The following is a 20,637-nucleotide window of genomic DNA, read 5'->3' as shown; positions in this document are numbered from 1 at the left end:
CCTTCTCTGGAGATGTTCAAGACCTGCCTGGACACCTACTTGTGTGACCTGGTGTAGGGAACCTGCTTTGGCAGGGGGAATGGACTCGATCTCTGGAGGTCCCTTCCAACCCCTATGATTCTGTGATTCCTTCTCCTCAGCTTTTGTTGCTCAGTGTGACACCATATGGTATAGAATATCCCTTTGGCTAGTTTGGGTCAGCTGTACTAGCTGTGTTTCCTCCCAACTTCTTGTGCCTCCAGACTCCTCATTGGCAGGGCAGAACTGGGATTGTTTAGTCTGGAGAAGAGGAGGCTCAGGGGAGACCACGTAGCACTCAACAATTTCCTGAAGTGAGATTGGGAAGAGGAGAGTGTCAGCATCTTCCCTCAGATCACAAATATGACCTGAGGAAATGGCTACAAGTTGCACCAGGGGAGATTTAGATTAGACATAAGGAAAATCATTTTCTCTCCAAGAGTGGTCAGACACTGGAATGGCTGCCCAGAGAGGTGCTGGAGTCACCATCCCTGGTGGTGTTCAAGAGGCGTCTGCATGAGGAGCTACAAGAGATGGTCTAGTAGCTTAGTGGATAGTAGTGGTAATAGGAGGATGGTTGGACTAGATGATCTTGTAGGTCCTTTCCAACTTTGTGTTTCTATGATTCTGTGAACAAGAAGCTGAAAAGTCCTTGACTTAATGTAAGCACTGCTCTGCAACAATTAAAACATCAGTGTGTATTATCACCTCTATTTTCATCAAAAGTCAAAAACAGCATCAGTGAGCCTCTACAAAGAGATTCAACTCTATCCCTGCCAAAACCTTGATGCATATTTGTTGAAAAGACTGTTTTTGATCTGGACATATCAATAAGGAAGTGATAAATGTCTGCATCAGGAAGTTCCCCAAGCATATATCTACTGGTCACATGGCCTTACCTTCTTTTGCTTTGTAGATGCCTACAATCTGTTTTCTAACACTGCTACTTATCCCACACAAGTTATTTGATACCCAGTTTCCTTTTCATAAATTCCATTTGCAGATGCCCTAGAAATCTGTGAAAGGCAGGACTGTGTACCAGGAGTAGAAGACCATTGAGGTTAGGTTATGGAGTGGTGTCCATGAGAAAAAATTTGTGAGATTCATGCCTCAAGTAGTTTATCCATGAACAAGACCGATCTTCAGTAGAGATACTTCAAGGAGCGACCTGAGTTGGCTGTAATGGAGATTGTGTATTGATCCAAATTGTCTACTCTCAAATTTTGCAAGCATAGTGTACCATTGTAATATGCATGCTGCTTTGAAATAAGTATTTCCTGATATTTCATGCAAAATAAATGGTTAAGGGTCTTTTATTGCATCTGATGCCAGGGTTATAGAGCTTTTAAAAAAATCTGAGTACATCATACGTTAACCTTTGCAGTATACATCAGTGGTTACTTCATTTTGTAGATCTCTGTGTTGAAAATGAAATCTCTGTGTTGGAATGTGTGATGTGGCACTATTCAGTCCCACAGTGATTAGCTATTGGCCAAATCATCTGCACAAACCAGAGCTCTCAGTCCCTTCCCCAGGCTCTGAAAGGTGGGCAGCATTTCCTTCTGGGAAAGGCTGGCAAAGTGATCATCTAGCTGGCCTGTAGTCTTGTTGCGGACAGAATCAAAGACATCTGAAATTGAAATGACCTGTGCATACATTGAGGAACTGCAAATTTGGTCTTAATGTAGAGCCTGGTCAATCTGCTGCTAGTCCATTGAGACTTTTTTGGATAACTCTTATGTAATACAGTCATATAATACAAGCATGTAACGATATATTACAACATGCTAGGTACTGTATAGTAGGAAAATGTAATACTGTGAATGTGTAGCATACTGCTGACTGTGACAGGGCTTGTTAAGAGGAATTGTATGTTGAATTCTTTTCTGCTGAAGCATGTTTGTTTGTGTTCCAGAGCTGTCTCGAGTTGTGCTCTGTGGTGGAGGGCAGGTTGCTCTGGGCTGGCTCCTTCATTACCTACCCTTCTTCATGATGGGCCGAGTTCTCTACTTTCACCACTACTTTCCTGCCATGCTTTTTTCCAGCATGTTGACAGGTAAATATTGGATGCTAGGAGAAGGTGAGGCAGAGACATGGGTGAAATTCTCTTGTTCTGTTAGATGGAACATTTTCAGACTAAACAGTTTTACGTTTTTTGCTTGTGCAGAGAGCTTGAAAACATTGACTTACTGAAAATGTTCTTCACAAAGCAGCTTGTGTTGCCAAACTGTCTCTTTGTGTTGCCACCCTCAGGGAGCAGCTGTGTCTGGAGGTTAGGGCATTTGAATTGAGATGTGATCCCTATTCTCTGCCATATCATTGCTCTTCTATAGTCTTTTATACGTGTTGCTTCCCATTGTTTATTGTCACTGCTTTTCTGGCAGTTTCATTTGTAATTAATTTTTCTAGCTTTTCCTGTGCCTTAGTTAGCAAGCTGGAGCCTGAATGTCTTGTCCATTTATTCAGGTGGGAGGGAAGGAAAAGAGAACTTTCTGCTGATAGGAAACAATCTCTGTAGTTGTGATGGTTAGCAAGGGAAATGAATTTAAAAATCAATAAGGTCCTCTGGTGATAACAGAGCTTTGTCAGCGCAGTGTGGCAGTGTAACAACTGTTGTCTTTGGCATCTGCACCGATCCTGACTTCTGTCTCATTATTCTCCTAGGAATCACCTGGGACACACTACTGAAGTTTTTTTCTCAGTTCTTGTCACCCAGCACTACAGCTAGAAGAGTTTATGGAGGGGGGATCCTGACACTGATTCTGCTCGTCATGTACAGGTGAGGGCTCAAAGCTCAGCTCTTTCTCAGTGTGGGAAAGTCTCAGTGGAGACTTTGTGCCTGTTAATTGTCCTCGATGATGTCTCTGCCACTCATTTCTGCTGATCTTGACTTTAAGACATCGAGTCCAATCCTAAGCTCTCAGCAGTATGTTTTAAAACATCCTTCAATTGCAGGGAATCTTTCTTTCATTCTACTACTCGGTGTGAATGCTCCATTCCCTTCTGAACTCACAGTTCAGTGTTTCTGATTCTACTCCCCATACTAAGTGGTGCCAGATCTCTCAAATACAGGCAAATTCTTCATTGCTGTAGATCTTCTTAGCTGGCTTTTCTCCAAAGCTGTTGCTTTCTAAAAGAGAACAACACTAGTGATAGGAGTGTGGATTATGTATGTATTGTGTTCAGCAGAGGTTAGAATGTCCCCAGTGGAGTTTAGAGCCATAGTAAATAAAAAAAAAAAAAAAGTCTCATACCCATATGGACTAATGTGCTACATTGTTCTCAAGACAGAAAACTGTGCAGTCCTTGATGGCATTTTAATTCTTCCCACAGCTTCTACCTCTTCCATCCTCTGTCCTATGGGATGATAGGACCCATGGCATCTGACACCAGCAGCCCCATGGCAGGGCTCCGGTGGATGGACTCCTGGGAGTTCTAGAGCCACCGAACAGCATCTGGGGACAAAGAATAAGAAGCATGAGGACTGCTGCATGTCAAGCTGGTTTCTGGCGCTTTGGAGGACATGTAAAGTGTCCTCTCTGGTGAACTCTGGTTGCAGCAACCCTGTTGCTCTGGCATTTGTTTGCACTGTCTGCATTAGGAGATGCAGAAGCTAATCCTCTTAGAAAGACTCATGAATCTTTAGGTGATATTCCTGGACAACTGGCTGGTTAGATCTCAGTTCTACTGAACAATGTACTGAGACTCTTCACAAGCAAACAGCAGTGGCATTCCAGCAGTCAGAGCTGTACAAATTGGGGACTGTGTGTGGTTGAATGTTCACCTGTGTTTGTCTGTCTTCCTTCTTGTGTCATTGCAGTTTGAGAACCAGATAGTGTCCAGATATTGAAACATGAATCATGCTTCATGACCTTTCTTATGGTAAGGTTTTTTCTTAAATCTTCAAGTAAGCATGTGGGGATCTCTTTACTGGCTGTCTGCATTTTTTGCTCCAACCTTGAATTTTTAGAATTTGACTGAAAGGGGTCTGCTTGAACCACTCCTGAACCACTGTGCCTCGTCTGTCTCCCAGGCCTTTTGCTGACAGAGGAGATGGAGATTGTTTACCCCCTTATACTGCCTTGCTTTCTAGTCACTCTTAATCATTTATAACAATAGCCTGTGCTCAGAGCCAGACTGCTCCTGCACTGCACTTTGTATCTTCTTTCCAGTTCTGTCAGACACTGTTAAGGAAATTACAGTGGGAACAGCAGCTGATTTGTTTTCTGCCCCAGTGTGCTGTGAAGGCTGATCCTTGGGTGCTTGGGACTGAAATGATTGGGTGAAAATTTTAGATAGCTGTCATTTGTCTTTTGATCCCAGCCATCTCAATGCCTGTATTTCTGGTTTTAGGAAAAAGGATTTATCCTAAGGAACATAGCAGCTGCAGAACTGGCCATTGGCATCTGCACACTGTGTTCCAATATTGAGCATGTTCCCTCCTGTTAATAGCTGTCCATTTAATTACTATATAGAAGAAAATGTGAGGACAGGCTAAAACTCAAGTGTCAGGAGCCCTTGGATGTTAAATCCACCCCTTCCATGAAAGTGGAATGTTACTTATCAGATGCCTTTCTCCTGTATTAGGTCTATTTTTGTAAATGTTCTTTGTATTCCATCTTCAGTTCCTTACCCAGTTTGAATTTCTTGTCACAATCCTTGGTTGCTACTTAGACCTCAGCTGTGTTCCTGTGTCAAAAACTAATATTTGCAAAACTCTTTATGTATGTCTTAAGGAACTCAGGCTTCTCTTTTCAGATTTCTTGCTCTGCTTCTCAGCCTTCCATTAAAGCTTGTTTACAGGTCTGTGTGTCTGCTAAAGCATCAGTTGTTCATTCATTTATCAAACCTTGAATTCTAATGCAACTCATACGGCACAGAAGGGCTGTGTTAGCATCTCCAGGACAGTTTTCTGTGTGAGGAACCGGGACTCTAGTCAGACTGCTTTTCATTCCTTTTCAGTAGAGGAGCCATAGGCAGCTGCTTGCTGTTGTAAGCTTCTGGCTCAGAGTGCCACAGAACTCCAGAAGCTATCTCCTATAGAAACTAACACAGATTGTCTGTGATTTTGATTCTAAAGGTTTTGAGTTTATCACCTGCTGATAGTTCATCATGGGAAGCTGTTGCACTAATTAGCTGCTGGATTTGATGATTCTTTTCCACTTGCCTGTTGCAAGAAGTGCTCCCACCTGCACGAGCCAGGGGTTCACAAAGATGATGCATAGAGAAGGATGTGGAAGCGGCTGCATAAGAGCTGTCCTGCTTTATCTCACAGCAGCTGAGAATTGTTAACTGTTGGCAACATGGCAGACAGGCAGTGCAGTGCTGCCTTTGTAGCAGTGTGATTCAGCATCTTTGCTCTGGGTGAGACTATCAGCCTAATGCCTTGCTGCCCTGAGTATGAGTTCTTCCTACAGCAGTCCTATTGTCATGGAGGAATTTCCATAAGTGCTGATAAAAGCTGTGATTTGAAGTGTAGGGGTTTTCCCAGCCTTTGATTTCTATTTAACAGCAAACAACAACCAAACAAACCTAGAAAACTTGTGTTAGGGAATGATAATTTCTAACATTGTTTATCTGCCATCTTAAATCTGAAAGCACAAAGCTCAGTGATCTCAGCTATTTTGGTGACGTTGAAGGTGTCAGCATTGTAAGAACTGCCTGAGGAAGATGAGCCTGTGTGTTCCTTGCTCAGAGTACTTTGGTCCTCTGTTGCTAATAGCAGTGGGTGGGCATTGGTGGCTCAATATAGACAAAGGCTGCGTTGTTTTCTTTTTTTCTTCTCTTTGCAGTAGCCGATTCAGAAGTTCTCTTTTGAGAACAGTCGGTTGGCACTGAGACTGGCCTGTTTGCTAGGTGTTACATGCTGGTAGTGGCGTGGAGATACACAGTGAAAAAAATGCAGATATTCCACCAGGGGGAGCAACCTCCAGCTGATTTTTTTTTTTTTTTTTTTTTAATCTGGACTTAAAAACATTAAAAGGTTGATGTTTGAAGACTAGAGGGCAGACATGAAAAAAGAGCACGTGACATCTGCCACTTCTGGGCTCCATGGGATGGGTTTTCAAGTAACTGAAATGATGGTGATGTATTCTTTCTGTTGAAGAACACTGAAAAAATAGTATTTGATTTAATACTTCCTTCTCAAAAACAAGCATGCAAACAAAAATGCACCTTCTCTGGTAATAGCTGGAACAGTATAGTAACCAAAATTTTGTGAATAAAAATATATTTGGGTTCTCCTACTGACTCTGACATAAAAAGATGTGCAGCCATAAGGCAAAGGGCACAGGGCACTCTGCATTCTGGACAGAATTCGGGCTGTTTCAGTTCTGTTCTTCCCTTTGTATTTGTGAACAAGTTCAGGCTCATCCTGCAGGCTGATTATCACAGTCCTCTTCCTCAGCCACATGGAAAATAGCTTGTGGTGCTTTCCAGGGCCAGAAGATGCTGTTCTCTGGAGCAGCTGTTTCTTTGAAGTTTGCTTGACAGGGCTGCTTTTATCCCTAGTGAAGTATTTCATCAAATGGTGTCTGTAGAGTCAGACTACAAAAAGCTGCAGATCTCCAGGTTCCCTGTTATGGTGGTTTTTTTTTTTTTTTTTTTTTTTTTTTTTTTTTTTTTTTTTTTTTTTGTATTTTGTTTTAATCTGATAGCTATTTTCACCTCTTCAGTCCTTGGAGGGTAAATAAAAGGCCTCTTGACTCATTTGGCTCATCCTAGACATGCCATTCATCTTAAAACGTGTTAGCAGCTTCCTCTACACACCTCTGCACACCCCTATTCCAGCAGGAGGGACTGCCCCATTTCCAGGAGGTCAGCTACACACGCTGCAAGACAGGGCTTTGACTCTGGGAAGGATTTAAATGGAGATTCCTTTGCCAGTATTACTGTTGGTTCAAGCAGAGGACTTCGTGTCATGTTCTGCTTACTGCTGTTGTTCACAGTTCACAGAGTGGGACAGCCAGTACCACTCTCGTTTGCAGTTTTATTTTTGCATCTCGATTGAATGTTCCTGGTTCACAGAGAGCATGAATAGGATCCTCCTTTTTATCTCTCTCTCCTTCTGTTTCTTCCCCAAACTGCAGGAAGTGTCATTTTCCTCTATGTTTTAGGCTGTGCATCCATTCATGTCTGAACAAGGAGTAAGACAGGGCACCCTGTAGTATCCTGAGTGAGTGAGTAGCTATTGCAGCGAGAGCAAAATGAATACCAATTAATGGAAAGCTAAGCAAATGTTCATAGGTAGGATTTTTTTCTGCCAACTGCCCTTCTTGTATACTCTGAGAATCTTCATCAAGGGACTTGAGAGTGAACTAGCTGTCAACATTAGAAACGCAGACATTTATCTGAAGTCCTCTGCTGCTGTGCTTAGATGCTTCTGCTGGCCAAGCTTGTGTGATGGATTCTGAGCTGGCCCTCTGTTGACAAGTGCTGTTGTAACACCATTCCCTCCTCTCAAGGTACTGATGGCAGTGCAAACACCTCCCTAGCTGTGAGCCTGCATCTCCATCAGCTGCAGAGCGTAGGTAAGGGTGTTCCCCTCTACAGCAGAGGGACTGCACTTGGAATCAGGTGGGGCCCTCCCACATTGGTCAAGTACCAGTTATGAAAGCAAAAACATGTGGACTGTTAGGACATTAGCAGGAGTTCTTATGTGATCCTGTCCTGTATTCCATGCCTTTCTTACTAATGCTGCTGTACGTGTGTGTGCATACATGCACGTGTGAGCACCTGTCCGTGATCTGTCTTCTGATTCTTCTGAGATGGGATTACTGCACTGTACAGTGTGCAGAGAGAATGTGGGAGAATGGTCCCTTGAGCTATGAATATATTTTGTACAGAGAAATGTGGAAAATGTGGTAGATTTTGAATTCATTTTTGTAATAAATACCTCTTTCAAGCATTCTTCTGTGGTTGTGGGGTTTTTTTTCCTTTTTTTCTTCTTCCTCCCTTTCCTCCCTGTCCCTCCCACACACAACTGAAGTACCAACATGGATTTGAAATTGAACCATTGGAGAGTTTGACTTATGGCAGTGGTGATACAGAAACCATTGCCAGCATCAGCTTTATCAGCTTTTAGCATACAAATGTTGCTGGGCTGCAGTTCCAGGAGGTTAAGTCTTGCTGCAGTCCAAGCAATGCACCGGTAAGCACAGCAGAAGTGGAGCTACATTGGCTGAGGATAAAGTACTATCTGTTGACGTGGATTTATTTCTCTATGTTGAAATTGTGTTAAATTGTAAGTACACGTAATACGTGCTGTTTAATGGGTATATTCATCAGGCTTCTGGTAGGTTGCCTTCAGACATCTAACTTGACAGATTGGGCACTTTTTCCAAGAAATCAACATTTATGTATGAGTCATTCTTATTTTGAATGTGTAGTATCCCTAACATCAGCTCAACGCACAATCGTGTACAAATGAGGCCCTTGCTGTGAACTAAATGCAAGAATCTGTAATAAAACTGGAATGTTGTAAATCAGGAGCTGTGCCAGGCTGTAGTGACAGAGCAGCGTGCATTTCTGAGTACAGCATTGCAAGGGGTGGAACTAGAAGGGGGAAAAATGCAGCCTTACTTGTGCAGCTATGCAGTGATGCCCAAATCAGTGCTGGAGGAGAGCCGGCCAGCCTGCTTAGAGCTCATCCAATGGCTGTTGAAGTAAAGTCAGGACGGCTGGAAACTGGACTTTGCCTTGACAAGGTGATAGAATAGGCAGACAGAGCTCCTGGAAGGCCCGGTGGTATTCTGTGCTGCTTCAGAAAGCTCAAGCTGGTTGTGGGCTCTCATCCTGGAAGGAAGGGCTGCTGATACAGGAGCTGTACTGGGGTGCAGGGATAATAAGGGTGAATAAGGAAGAGAAATGCGCAGTGTTCAGAAATTGCTGATTACATCTGAGGTAGAACTCTACTTCCTAGTCCTGCAAAAGAATGGCTTCTGTCCTCAGGTGAGTGAGCTCACGGGGGTGGCACGGATGCTTGATGGCATTTGTATAATGCTCTGTATGTAGTTTTTATTATACCATGTTTGGAATCTCTTGGGTCTCTAAATTACAGCCATTTTCCCATTATGTGGTTCTCAACGTGAACAAACCTTTTTTTCCCCCATAAATTGGTGTTTTCATTTAGATCCTCAAGCTTTGCTTAATGTTTTTGCTAACCAAATATAGAAACTTGTACTGCAAACTTTAACTTGCTTTCTCTGTCTCTCTAATCTCCTGTACCCCTTTTCTCATTTTCTTCATTTTACCCATATGGTTTCCCAAATTGTACAATGCCTTCCAACATCGCACTCCCAAATTCCATATGCTGAAAGAAATCTTCATGATTCCGACCCCATCTTCCTGGTTTACATCCAAGTACTGGCGTATATATCCTTATACTTCTGTTTTCTAATATGCCATCTCTGAATGTCGTTCTGGCCCATGTAATACATCATCTGAAAGAAGAAAGTTTGTGCTGTATCTAAATAGACATAGTCTATTGGATGCTGTGATTGCTGGAAATTGTTTACCATGTTTACCATTCCTGCAGCCATTGTATTAGCCCCAGATTTCACCCTAAGCTCATCATCTTGCAGCCCTGCAGCTGATAAAAGGGAGCTCTTGGGCTCTGCTTGTCTGATTTTTTCACTGTAGTTTTGGATGAGGCAGTTCAGCAGTGTCTGTTTCTCCACTAACCAGAAAGAGTTTTTTTCTTGCTCAGATGAATGTGTCTGCAACTGATCCCTTGGAATGCTTTAGGGACGATAATTATATGGCTACAAAGCAAAGAAGGAATCTAGCTGACAAAAAGGGAGGGGCTGGTTGAGGTGGGAATGAGAACATACGTGAAATGATGAATCTCTGTAAAATATATGAACTGTTTGAGAACAACCCAAACAAGCCACTGCAGTTGAAGAAAAATGAATTTCAATAATCTGGTAACTTCCAGGCAAAATCCCATGGGAAGCAATTCTGAGGAGAGAGATTTAAACAACGGGTAACGGGAGCACGAGTGCTGGCCATCCCAGAGCAAAGCGTGGGATGGAAGTGCCAAAGAAGCCAAAGAGAAGCTTTTCATCGACTTCAAATACAAGACAGAAGCGTACAGAGAGTGACAACTGCTGTGCTACTAGGGGCTGCGAAGGTGTCATATGGAAGGGGGAGGACTGCTTCACAGAAGGGGGTGTAATGAGGAGCATCAAAGGTAGAAGGAACTGTAAGTAGTACGAGATGGACTGAGAATTAGACCACTGCTTGGCAGAGAGGAGAAGGCATGGACAGGCAGATCCCTGAGAAGTTGTGCACCCATCCACAACTGCTTTTATTATAACCTCCCCACTGAGCTTTCTACTTTCTCTGTGCTGGTTTTTATCAGGTCAGTTGGTTTCTTTCTTGTAATCATCCTGTTTGACCTCTTGGAGTATTAATGCATTTCTCTTCTCTGTAAATCTGATGAAGTTTCTGTTTATTCCAATTGTTATTGTTTTTTAAATGATAGCAATGCAAGTAGGTTGGAGGTCTCCTCAGGCAGAGCTGTAGGACTCATGGGTGCAGGCTGTCTGTGCCTGCTGGGCTTGAGTCTGGATTGCTAATGATGGCTGTTCAAAATCCAACGTAGTTCCCAATGGGTTGGAAAGTACTTCATGATGCGGCACAGCTACATAATTCCCTTAACGACAGAACCAAAGTATTTCATCAGCACTCGCACATTTTGACTCTGCAGTTTGCAGGTGCAAAGTTTCTCACTGAATGAGAGAGCATTTGTGACAGAGACCAAAACTGGAACGGCTGAGGTAGGTGGGGAGGGGAAGGCCACAAGGATCCTCAGGAGAGGGGTGGCACACACAGAAGCCACAACACATGGGGTTTGTGTTGAAAGCAGATGGCTGAGCACAGAGCCGAAAGGTGATGACGCTCACACAGCCCCGCATGAAGGCTGGATGCAACTAATGTAAAATGTCTGCTTCAATAAATCACTGCAAAAAGCGCTGTGCTCAGGGAAGACTGTTGTGGGACAGATGGGGCAGGAGGTGCCCCGGTCAGTGGTGTCCATGTGAGTTGCAAGAAGGAAGGAAAGACCAGAGGCTGGAGACGATCAACAAATGTTTCAGATATTGACACCGACAGCACTACTGAGAGGAGTGAGCCCAGTGAAGGGCATAGAGGAAGTTCCTCAGGGAGAGCAGCTCATTGCAGCAAGCTGGTGTCAGCAACTGTAGGTGATCCAGAGCAGGTGGGAGGGTGGCAGGTGGAGGCCCATGCCCCTGTGGCTGTCCCTTGGTGGGATGGGAGCCAGGTGGCTACTGGCACTGTCGTGCTTGCCAGGCCACCAGGTGTGTTTCTGGTGAGATTCCAGCCTGGTGGTGGGGCAGCTCTTCGGGGTTATCAGTGGTGCTAACAAGGGGGTGAGTGACTAACAGCTGAGGTAGGTCCTTGCGCCTGCAGGAGCCAGACCTGCCCACACCCCTCAGAAGTCAGCAGTGCTCAGGCAGGTGGATCTGCGCAGTCTGTGTGTCAGCCTTGGTTGGGTTTCACCTGTCTGCACACTCTTCTCCCCAGCCAGGCCCTGGGCAATCTGGGGTGAACCTGAGGATGCCCAGTATCAAAGGGACATCAGGAAGCATGTTTCTGTTTTGTTCTGCTCTTGCATTCTCTCCCACGCATTGTTCCTCCTCTCTGTCTCTCCCCTTCCTTCAACTGAAATCTCCAAGGCCAGGGTTGTGGCCCTGTTCTCCCCGCAGGCATAGCACTGCCTGCAAGCTCTACAGCTGTTGCCTTAATCATTTTATGGGGAAAATTATTCTCTCCTGTGTCTTTTTTGCTTCTTGTTATGTAACTATTCTGTGGTTTGCTTTGCTACAGAGCTGTGTGGCTTGAGGGACAGTGTAAGAAGATGGCTGGAAATATAGCATGGCTCCTGCTCCTGCCTGAAGGGTGGGATGAGGAGGAGACTATGGGCTCTGTGGTTCGAGATGGGAAAGAAGAGTAGCAAAGGGGATTAATGAGGCCCAAGAATCTGGCTGCACGGTGAGTGAGGAGCCCAGGGTAGAGGGATCAGAGCAGCACTATTCATGAAGACTCAATGGGTGAGGAATTGGAAATGAGCAGGAGCCCAAAAGGAGGGGGAGGAGGGGTTGGGTTTGTTACAACAGCAACAGTGGTGTCACAGTAGCCCTGTAGGTAAACCGAGGCAGTGACACTTGGCAAGGAGAGCGATGGTACTGTACTTTGAAGGGGACTGTAAATTAGATAGAGACCCATCACAAATTTTAAACAGCATAAACATAGTCTTCTGAAGCACAATAGAGCTCTACTGAAGGTCAGAGCCCCTTGTCAGCCATCTGCCTCACTGTTTTGCAGGCACCCTGATGGTGACTGGAGCAGCCTGTGCTGCTGAACTGGTTCTTTTTCACTCTTCACAGCTGCAGGGGAGGTCTTGCAGGAATCTAAGAACAATTCAGGAAAGAGCTGAGCTCTGGGCTGGCTGCACAGAGCTCAGGGAGCTGGGACCATGGCAGGAAATGCACAGACATGGCAGTGTTTGTAGTGCTCAGCCTCTGGACACATCCTGGGGCTTCCTTATGCCACAAGACTAGCTAACCACTTGAACAAGGAGGGAGCTTTCCTGCTCTTTTTTTATTCTTTGGATCCTCCCTGGACTCAGCCTGTGCTGGCAGCACTGTGGTTCTGCAGCAGCTTCAGAAACGCCTCTGACAGCCCCAGAGCTGTGAGGGAGCAGCTGCTCTGCATGCAAGAAGCAGCGCTGTGTCTCCTGGGCCCTCACTTTAAGTCATGCAAATGATGTTTGGATGTTTCTGAGACTTGAAGTCCCTCCTTTCTCCCACCTTGCATCCCTCCTGACAGCTCCCTGCTCCTGTGCTGGAGGATGTATGCTGGTAGAGAAAAGTACTGCTGTCTTCTCGAGACCCTTCAATAGGTAGAGCAGAATGCTGGGGAACAGATTTGCTGGGCAGAGGGCAGGGAACAGCTCCTGGATGTGTCCCCACACCATCCTAAGGGAGCCAGTACTGAGGGATAAGGAACTGGTTGGTTCCTTTTCATTCTTAGCCCTCATTGAGCAATACTTTACATTTAATACTTTACTTTACTTTACTTTTTTTTTGAGCAATACATTACAGCCCTACCAGCTCACTGTCCCCTGGGGCACCTCCATCTTCAATGGGAGTGGGCTGGGCATGCTGGGCAGGGGCTGCTGCTACAAAAGTCTGCTCTGTGCCAGCAGCAGGTGGCCACCGTCTATGGCAGGGAGGGAGGTACAATGAGGGGAAATGAGCTGTCATTTCCCACTGCCATCGTGGTCATGCATTTAGTGCTGCCATATGAGATGCTCCTTCCACTTGGAGCTGTTGCTCTGGGGTGTGAGCTGTACAGTGCCTGCGTGGAGCCAAGGAAAGGTGTCCCATGTCCCAGCCAAAACTGAGGCAGCATTCCCAGGCTGTCTCCCTGTTTCACCATGCTCATCTCCTGCCTTGTACTCCCTGTGCCCATCTCACTCATCAGCTGATCCCTCAGCTCCAGCAGCCTGCCTTAGGTGCTTCCCTTCTGCACAGGAACTGCTGAACCACAGCCTGAACCACTGATTGAGCACCTGGGGAAAGAACCCGGTCAGCCCTGGGGGCACAGGTGAAGGCAATTCAGCTGTGTGACCAGAAGGGGTGGAGCCTGGCTGCACCTCTCTGAGACCTCATTTCAAGGCTGACTGCTGCTGGGGAAGGATCTCTTTATGGAGATTCCTCCTTGGTGAAGCTTTCCCCTGTGAATCTGGAATCTTCTGATATGGGTGAGCAATTTTCTTTCCTTCCTTTATAGCACCTTTTTAGTGTGCTGGTCCTTCTGTCATCACACCTCTGTTGTAATGATTTTCTCGTTGTATTGATCTGGTCAATTGCTACACCAGTGACATTCAAAGCAGAACTGAGGTTTTCTTTCGGCTCCTCAGCCAGAGAGCCGGAGTCTCCTTGAGGAGCTTGGTTCCCTTGTGAGTTTGCTGGAGTTGAAAGTCTGGATCTAGGTTGGAGCTCTCTGTACCCAGCACTGTGTCCCTTCTGCCCTAAGGCTGCAGGGCTCCAGGAGCCCATGTGAGCAGGGCAGGACTTTGGGTCCCAGAACTGCCTTCTATGGCCCTGCCACTGGGCTGCCTCATTAATAGAAAGAGCCCTGGGTGTTGGAGCTGAGCTGAGGCATGGTGCTGTGCCTCCTTCCAAAGATGGATGGTGGTGCTCTGAAGCAGAGAGCCTCCATTCTGCTTGCTCTGGGTCAAGGTGCATCTGGGTTGGGGTCCAGGCCACTGTCTGCAGCAGGATGTGAGATAAGATTGGCACGGTTGTTATTCCAGAGTGGGGCAAGGTTTCAGTGACATTGGTGCTTCTGCAATTCCTGTCCATAGGGCTGCTCTTCTTTCCTGGGTTCTGCTACGCTCCTTGAGCCCTTGCTTGCTTACACTCCTTTGAGTTTCCTTTGTGCTCCCTTGGGCTAAATTAAACACATCATTTACCTTTATCTGAGCAATAAGGAGAAGTTCATTGCATCATAGAAACACTTGAGTTGGAGGAGATTCTAAAAGGCCATCTAGCCCAGCTCTCTCTATTGAACAGGGATGTCTACAGCTGATCAGGTTGCTCAGAGTCCCATCCAGCCTCACCTCAACTGCACCAATCACACCTACTGACAACCTGAATCCTTCACTACTCTTACTGTAAAAAAAACTTCTTCCTTTTACCCAGTCTAAGTGTCCCCTTTAAGTCTGAAACCATTTCCCTTTGTCCTATCACCATAGACCCTGCTAAAGAGTTTGTCCCCTTCTTTCTTACACCTCCTTTAGATACTTTAGATACTGACAGGCTGCTCTCAGATCTCCCCGGAGCCTTCTCTTCTCTAAGGAGAAGTTGGGCACCCTGAACCTGTCTGACAAAGCCGGTCTCCGCTCTGTGTACCAATACCTTCGCAGGATTCAGCCGTTAATTACCCTGAAATGACAGAGGCTCTTTGCGACGCCGGAGCGGCACCTGCCCACAGCGGTGACCGAGGGGCAGCTCGGCGCGGTACCGCCCGGCCGGGGGGGCGCGGGGGCACGGCGGGGGGCGGAGGGCGGGCGGCTCCGCTCCGTTCCGGGCTCCGCTTCTCTGCCGGCCCCGCTGCGTGCGGAGCGAACCTCGGGCGGCGGGGACGGGGGCAGGTTCCCCGGGCGGGCTCTTCCCCGCCCCGCTATGGAGAGCGGGATGCTGTCTCGCACGCAGCAGGAGCTGATCCGGGAGAGCTGGCGGCGGGTGAGCGGCAGCCCGGTGCAGAACGGCGTCGTTCTCTTCTCCAGGTGAGCTGGGGCTCGGGAAGCAGCGTGGCTCCGCGCCCGGGGTGCTCGACCGGAGGAGCGGATCCCCGGGGCGGCGGGCGGTGCGGGGCTGCCCCGCGCGGTGCCCCGCGTTGCGGCCGGCCAGGAGCTCGCGGAGCCGAGCCGAACTCTGCCGTGCGCATCTCAGCGTCTTCCCTACGGGCTGCGACGCCGTTGCCGGCGGGTGAGCGGGACTCCGAATGGAGCCAACAAAGAGAGAAGATGGGGCCTCTCTCCCGCCGTTGCAGGTTGTTCGATCTGGACCCTGACCTGTTGCCCCTTTTCCAGTACAACTGCAAGCAGTTTGCCAGCCCCCAGGAGTGCCTGGCTGCTCCCGAGTTCCTGGATCACATCCGAAAGGTGAGAGGGGTCGGGGCAATCCGCGGGTGGGTTCGGGACCGCCGGGAGTCGATGGGAGCGCGCGGGAGGACTGCTGTGTCCCCGAGACGGGGAGGGAGCGGTGCTGAGGCTGCCTCGCGGGAGCTCGCGTACAGGAAGAATTGGGAATAACGCAGCGCAGCCCTTTGGTGAGCCCGGAGGAGCAGCCCTGCTGGGACACAGTGCAGCCTGTGCTGCCTTCGTAACCCCATAACCTCCATCTTCAAACCAGCCTTTATAACCTCCATCTTTAAAGTGGCGTAGCGCCTGCTCGCCTGGCCTTGTTCCTTGTGAGAGGCTCTTTTCTTGATAGCTGCAGGCTTTCTGCTATTTTCTGCTTACTGAACAAGCAACGTCCATCTTTATTTCTGCTCTTATTGCCTTAAGCTGAAATAGCTCTTTGCTCTAGTTGGAGATAATTTGCCTCTTGAAATTATAGAGTACGGTTCTATCACCTCTTGCCTTTGCTGGGCTTACCATGCCCAGGTTTTAATCTCTCCTAACTTGTTCTGTCTGCTCCCTTCATCCCTCATTAACTCTGTTCTGCTCCCACGTGACTCTTCATCCCTCTGGGAGCCCGCTGCCATTTGTGCATTGCCAGAGCAGATCTCCTGGCTGGGCTCTCCCCCAACTCCCCTCAAAATACTTTGGCCTACCTTAGCATTGTCTCCTATGCTTTTGCACTATCCTGGCAACTTCCAGAGGTTCCACTTTCTCCTCTGGGAAGGGAGGCCAACAGCTCCTCTGCTGTGCTGGGAGGTGGTGGTAGCTGCTGGGCTGAGCAGGGTGAGCTAGAGGGGCTGGCCTTGTACAAATGTGGTGCAGCTGCTGTGCTCCCCCAGGTGATGCTGGTGATTGATGCAGCTGTCAGCCACCTAGAGGACTTGCCCTGTCTGGAAGAATACCTCTGCAACCTCGGCAAGAAGCATCAGGCAGTTGGTGTGAAGGTTGAGTCCTTTTCGGTGAGGTGTACTCTCCCATCCCACTATGGCTGTTTGTGCAATCCTTGATGGTTCCAATTCTGAGCCACTGGAGATGTTGGCTTGGCCTGGGAAGCCCTTGAGCACCCCTTGTTTCCTGCCTGGAGAGTGAGGGCAGAGGGGAGCAAAGCATTTCAGAGGCTTTTCGGTCTGTAGAAGGGAAAGCTCAGGGGAGGCCTTATTGCTCTCTGCAACTCCCTGAACAGGTGACAAGGTGGAGGTCAGCCTCATCTCCCAGGTTATGGTGATAGGATGAAAGGGAACGGCCTCAAGTTGTGCTGGGGAGACTGAAGTTGGATATTAGGAAATATTCCTCATCCCGAAAGAGTGGTCAGGCACTGGAAATGGGCTGCCCATTCCAGGTGGGAAGTGGTGGAGTCACTGTCCCCGAAGGTGCTCGAGAAGCATGTAGATGTCACACTTAGGGATATGGTGGCATTGGGTTGATGGCCGGACTAGGTGATCTTAGTGGTCTTTCCTAACCTTAACAACTCTGTGATTCTATGATTTCTCCACCTGGAGAGAGCGATGGCTTTGTGCACCATTGTCTCTCACCCAAAGTGGTGCGGGGGTGAGGGAAGGGATCTGCCTGTTGTTCCCCAGCACTGAGTTGACACTTCTCTGTTTGGATTGCAGACAGTTGGCGAGTCCTTGCTGTACATGTTGGAGAAGTGCCTAGGTGCTGCCTTCAGCCCGGATGCGAGGGAGGCCTGGATCAAACTCTACAGTGCGGTGGTGAAAGCCATGCAGCGTGGCTGGGAGGTCCTCCCAGAGGGGGACTAGCCCTAGGCCTGGCCCTCTACAGGACGAGCACTCACCCCTCTGCCTCTCTCCACCTGTCTGTCTCTATGCACCAGCCCACCTCCTCCAGCTACATGTGCTGGGTTCTCTTCGTGATCTCACCTTGCTTTGATGCTGCCATGTCCCTGCCTTTCCTGGTGGCCACAGGGTATCTCTCTGTAGCCCAGAGTGTCCAGCACAGCACCACTTCCCAGTGCCAGGTTCCTGTGTGCCAGCACCTGTAGCTGTGCTTTGGCCTTCTGCTGGCTCTCTACCCTCTTCTTGCTGCCCATCCCCATAAGATAGCTGCTGGTGAGGGCCTCTCAAGCCCCACAGCGAGCTCTCATCCTGCTCTCTTCACCCAGCATCACCATGGGCAGTGATCTTGGTGCGCCTCTGCCCTTCTCCTGTGTGAGGCTGGTCGCAGTGTAGTGTGTTCCCTGCGAGTGTTTCCAGTGGTGGGGGATCACATTAATACCAAGGTAAGGCTGCTCTCAGTGATGTAGGCTGCTGCCCAGAAGGGTTCCTGTAGACTTGGCCAGTTGATTTTAATGTGTGAGAGTTGGCTGAAGTGCACCAGCAGCAGTGGCTATTTAATGTTTTGTATTGAGAAGAATGAAGCAAATACAAGAAATCATGTCTTAAAATAACAATGGAAGTTGCAATCATGTCATGGCAACGGCTTCTGGAAATGATGCTGGCTCTTGGCCAGGGGAAGAATGGCTGTAATTTTTCTGCTTACGGGGGTAGGATCTGGAGTGCTTCCTATCTGCACACAGTGCCCATCTGCAGAGCTTCCTCACCTTGCAGAAATAACTCCGCCGTACCTGAGACGCAGTCACCGTGGAGGGGAGAAGGCACACGGCTAACACTGAGCAGATAGGGCCATGTTAGGGCAGGAGTACAGCACCTGCCAGGAAGCTACCAATGAAATGGCTGGGAGGCAGAACCCATGTGCTCCAAGGGAGCTGAACTTGATCTCGATGGAGAAGGTCATCTTTAAGGGAAGTCATCCCAGGGTAAAGACAAGGAGCAAATGCTCATCTGCAGCCAGTGCCCTTTTTCACTTCTTCAGTGCAGGAGAAGGCCAGTGTTCAGGGCTGCGATTGTCCCTCCTGTGCTGACCTATACTCCCTCTGAGCAGGAGGGCAATCCATGAGATGTGTCACCATCCCTGTCCCCTGCCCTGTGGTGCTGGTGGCTGTGCTGAGCACACAGCAAGGACCCTGATTGTGAGGGGAGTGGTGTCAGGGCAGAGCTGTATGTGCCATGCATGCTATCTTCCCCAGGATACCAGGCTGTGCTCTTGCAGTCTGATACAGAGTAGGAGAGGCGGGGAATGGGGCAGTTCCTGTTACAGCCCTGATCTGGGGCATCAGCACCACAGGCAGGAATGTTCTGAACCTGCGTGGCACATAGCCACATGTGTGAGGAATTGACTGTGTGCTACTGCAAGAAATGGTCCCTTTGTCCTTTGGCTTCCACTCCTTTTTTGTGCCATGTTTTGTGTAATTCCTAGGGGAAACAAACTAGTCTGTGTGCCTCTTATACCCAGGTGTACTGTTTAATAAAGAACAATCGAGAGTCTCTGCCCTTTGGGGTGCCTGTTTATTTTGAGAGGCCTAAGCAAGCTTAACAAAGGATGACAGAGGGGTTTGCTGGGCTAGATTTAAATGTTCCAGTTCTTCACCTAATCTGACATCCCTTACCCTATACCAGCTTTTCTGAGGTAACACCACTGGGTGCTCCTCTTCCCCCTGCACCTTTTCTGCTCCTGCATCTTCCCCTTACCCCTGAAGTGCTTCCAGCCCAGATCGCTCTTCCAGTTGCTGCCTTTTCTTGACCTGCTGTGCTGCTGCCACAGTGCCATAGGCTGGATACAAAAGGGATAGACAGTGGAGAGGGTCTGTAGCTGGGCAGAGGGTGACAATGGCCGTCACTACCAGACAGGAGTAACGCGCAGAGGTGATGACTGCAGGCAGCAGGTGGGTGAAGTCATTTTATTCAAGGCACGGTCATAGCGATAAATAACAAGAAGGTACAGACCTCTGGCACATTCCTACAGTGTGGCAAACAAGGGCAATCCAAGCCTGAGCTCCGCAGGACTCAGTGCCACTCGCAGGCACTTGTGTCCCCCCAGAAAGGGAGCATCAAGTCATTGGATGGGGCCACCAGCATCTTACCAGCCCCAAGATGAGTGGCTACAGGACACCAGTGTAGGGAGCTGGGATTTCCCCTCAGAGTCACTTCTGGTTGCCACAGCCACCACTTGGGCATGTAGAAGCCAGGGAGCAGCAGGGCTGCCAGCCTTGAGAGCTGAGATCTCCAACTCACTGCTGGGTGCCCCAGGATTTACACACTGTGCCCCCACTCCCAACAGCTTCAGTAATGCTGGGCAGGGGAAGTGGCACAGGGCATCCCTGCAGTGCTGTTCTCTGGAGTCAGACCCCTCCATCACCCCTGGGGAGAGCAAGGACTGAGGCAGGGCACCCTCCCAGAAGTGCAATGCAAATGTCCCCCTAGCAAGGGAAAGACCCAGATGAGCTCTCTCACATCCCACTAAGGTCTTGGGCACCACCCATGGCCAGGCACCGGTTTCAGCCCCTACCTCTACAGCATTGCACAGAGTGGGGAGAAACTGCCTGAGCACTGCCTCGTTCCTGAGCAACTGGCAACTACAGGAGGATGACTCATGGGAAGAGGCAGGATTTCAAGAGCCCCACCTCTGCATTTTCAGAAGGTAGCAGATGGGTCGGTCCCCCACTGGCACCATAACCATTCTGCTATCAGCTGCCTGCTATGGCTTTACCCCAGCAGGAAACCACCCAGGCAAAGCAGAACTGTGTGCGCTCACCCTGCGGGAGCAAGGCTGGGAGTGCAGTACCTGCTCCTGCATCCAGGGCCCAAAAAGCCCAAGGATGCTGCCTGGGCAGGAGCAGGTGGTGTGCACACACCCAGTGCAGCAGCATTCATGCTCCAGAGGCTCCTGGACAACCCAGGGAGTGCTGCCAGCCCCCTGTTGCTATTGCAATGGGATGGAGCTGTGCGGATCCCCACAGGCAGCCCCGAGGGGAGTGAGGGGAGCATGGGCTGCAAGAGTGGGAGGATGGGAGCCACCAGTGAAAGGCAGCTGTTGTCATGGCCACA

General features: G+C 48.6%; 2 protein-coding genes across 6 annotated transcripts in view; both read left to right on the top strand.

Moving 5' to 3' along the window:
• Nucleotides 1-7,926, top strand: part of POMT2 (protein O-mannosyltransferase 2) — a 29,706-nt gene extending 21,780 nt beyond the window's left edge. For both annotated transcript variants that reach the window (XM_048948578.1, XM_048948577.1), the window contains exons 19-21: nt 1,934-2,074; nt 2,683-2,797; nt 3,352-7,926. In XM_048948578.1, the coding sequence (XP_048804535.1) occupies nt 1,934-2,074; nt 2,683-2,797; nt 3,352-3,457 (362 nt within the window). In that variant the 3' untranslated portion in view covers nt 3,458-7,926. The remainder of the gene's footprint in view (nt 1-1,933; nt 2,075-2,682; nt 2,798-3,351) is intronic.
• A 5,845-nt stretch (nt 7,927-13,771) lies between these two features.
• On the top strand, nt 13,772-19,066 carry NGB (neuroglobin). 4 transcript variants are annotated; one of them, XM_048948733.1, is made up of 6 exons: nt 13,772-13,804; nt 15,261-15,334; nt 15,501-15,536; nt 15,641-15,712; nt 16,573-16,692; nt 17,347-19,066. In XM_048948733.1, the coding sequence occupies exons 1-6, from the start codon at nt 13,801-13,803 to the stop codon at nt 17,491-17,493; spliced, it is 453 nt and encodes a 150-aa protein (XP_048804690.1). In that variant the 5' UTR covers nt 13,772-13,800; the 3' UTR covers nt 17,494-19,066. The 4 variants fall into 4 exon arrangements, with proteins under 4 accessions (XP_048804690.1, XP_048804689.1, XP_048804691.1 ...); XM_048948732.1 differs by lacking the exon at nt 15,501-15,536 and having other exon boundaries at nt 13,786-13,804; nt 15,575-15,712; nt 17,347-19,062; XM_048948734.1 differs by lacking the exon at nt 15,501-15,536 and having other exon boundaries at nt 13,786-13,804; nt 17,347-19,061.
• Nucleotides 19,067-20,637: the final 1,571 nt, after the last annotated feature.

This window comes from Lagopus muta, chromosome 6 (genome assembly GCF_023343835.1).
Source record: "Lagopus muta isolate bLagMut1 chromosome 6, bLagMut1 primary, whole genome shotgun sequence".
Taxonomy (NCBI): domain Eukaryota; kingdom Metazoa; phylum Chordata; class Aves; order Galliformes; family Phasianidae; genus Lagopus; species Lagopus muta.
Note: the sequence above shows the minus strand (reverse complement) of the source record. Positions and strands in the feature narration are given on the sequence as shown.

Excerpts from the sequence above, each read along its gene's own strand:
- NGB (XM_048948732.1), top strand. Across the intron at positions 15,335-15,574 it reads GGCGTCGTTCTCTTCTCCAG|ATGGGGCCTCTCTCCCGCCG; the intron begins GTGAGCTGGGGC and ends CAAAGAGAGAAG. Across the intron at positions 15,713-16,572 it reads TCCTGGATCACATCCGAAAG|GTGATGCTGGTGATTGATGC; the intron begins GTGAGAGGGGTC and ends GTGCTCCCCCAG.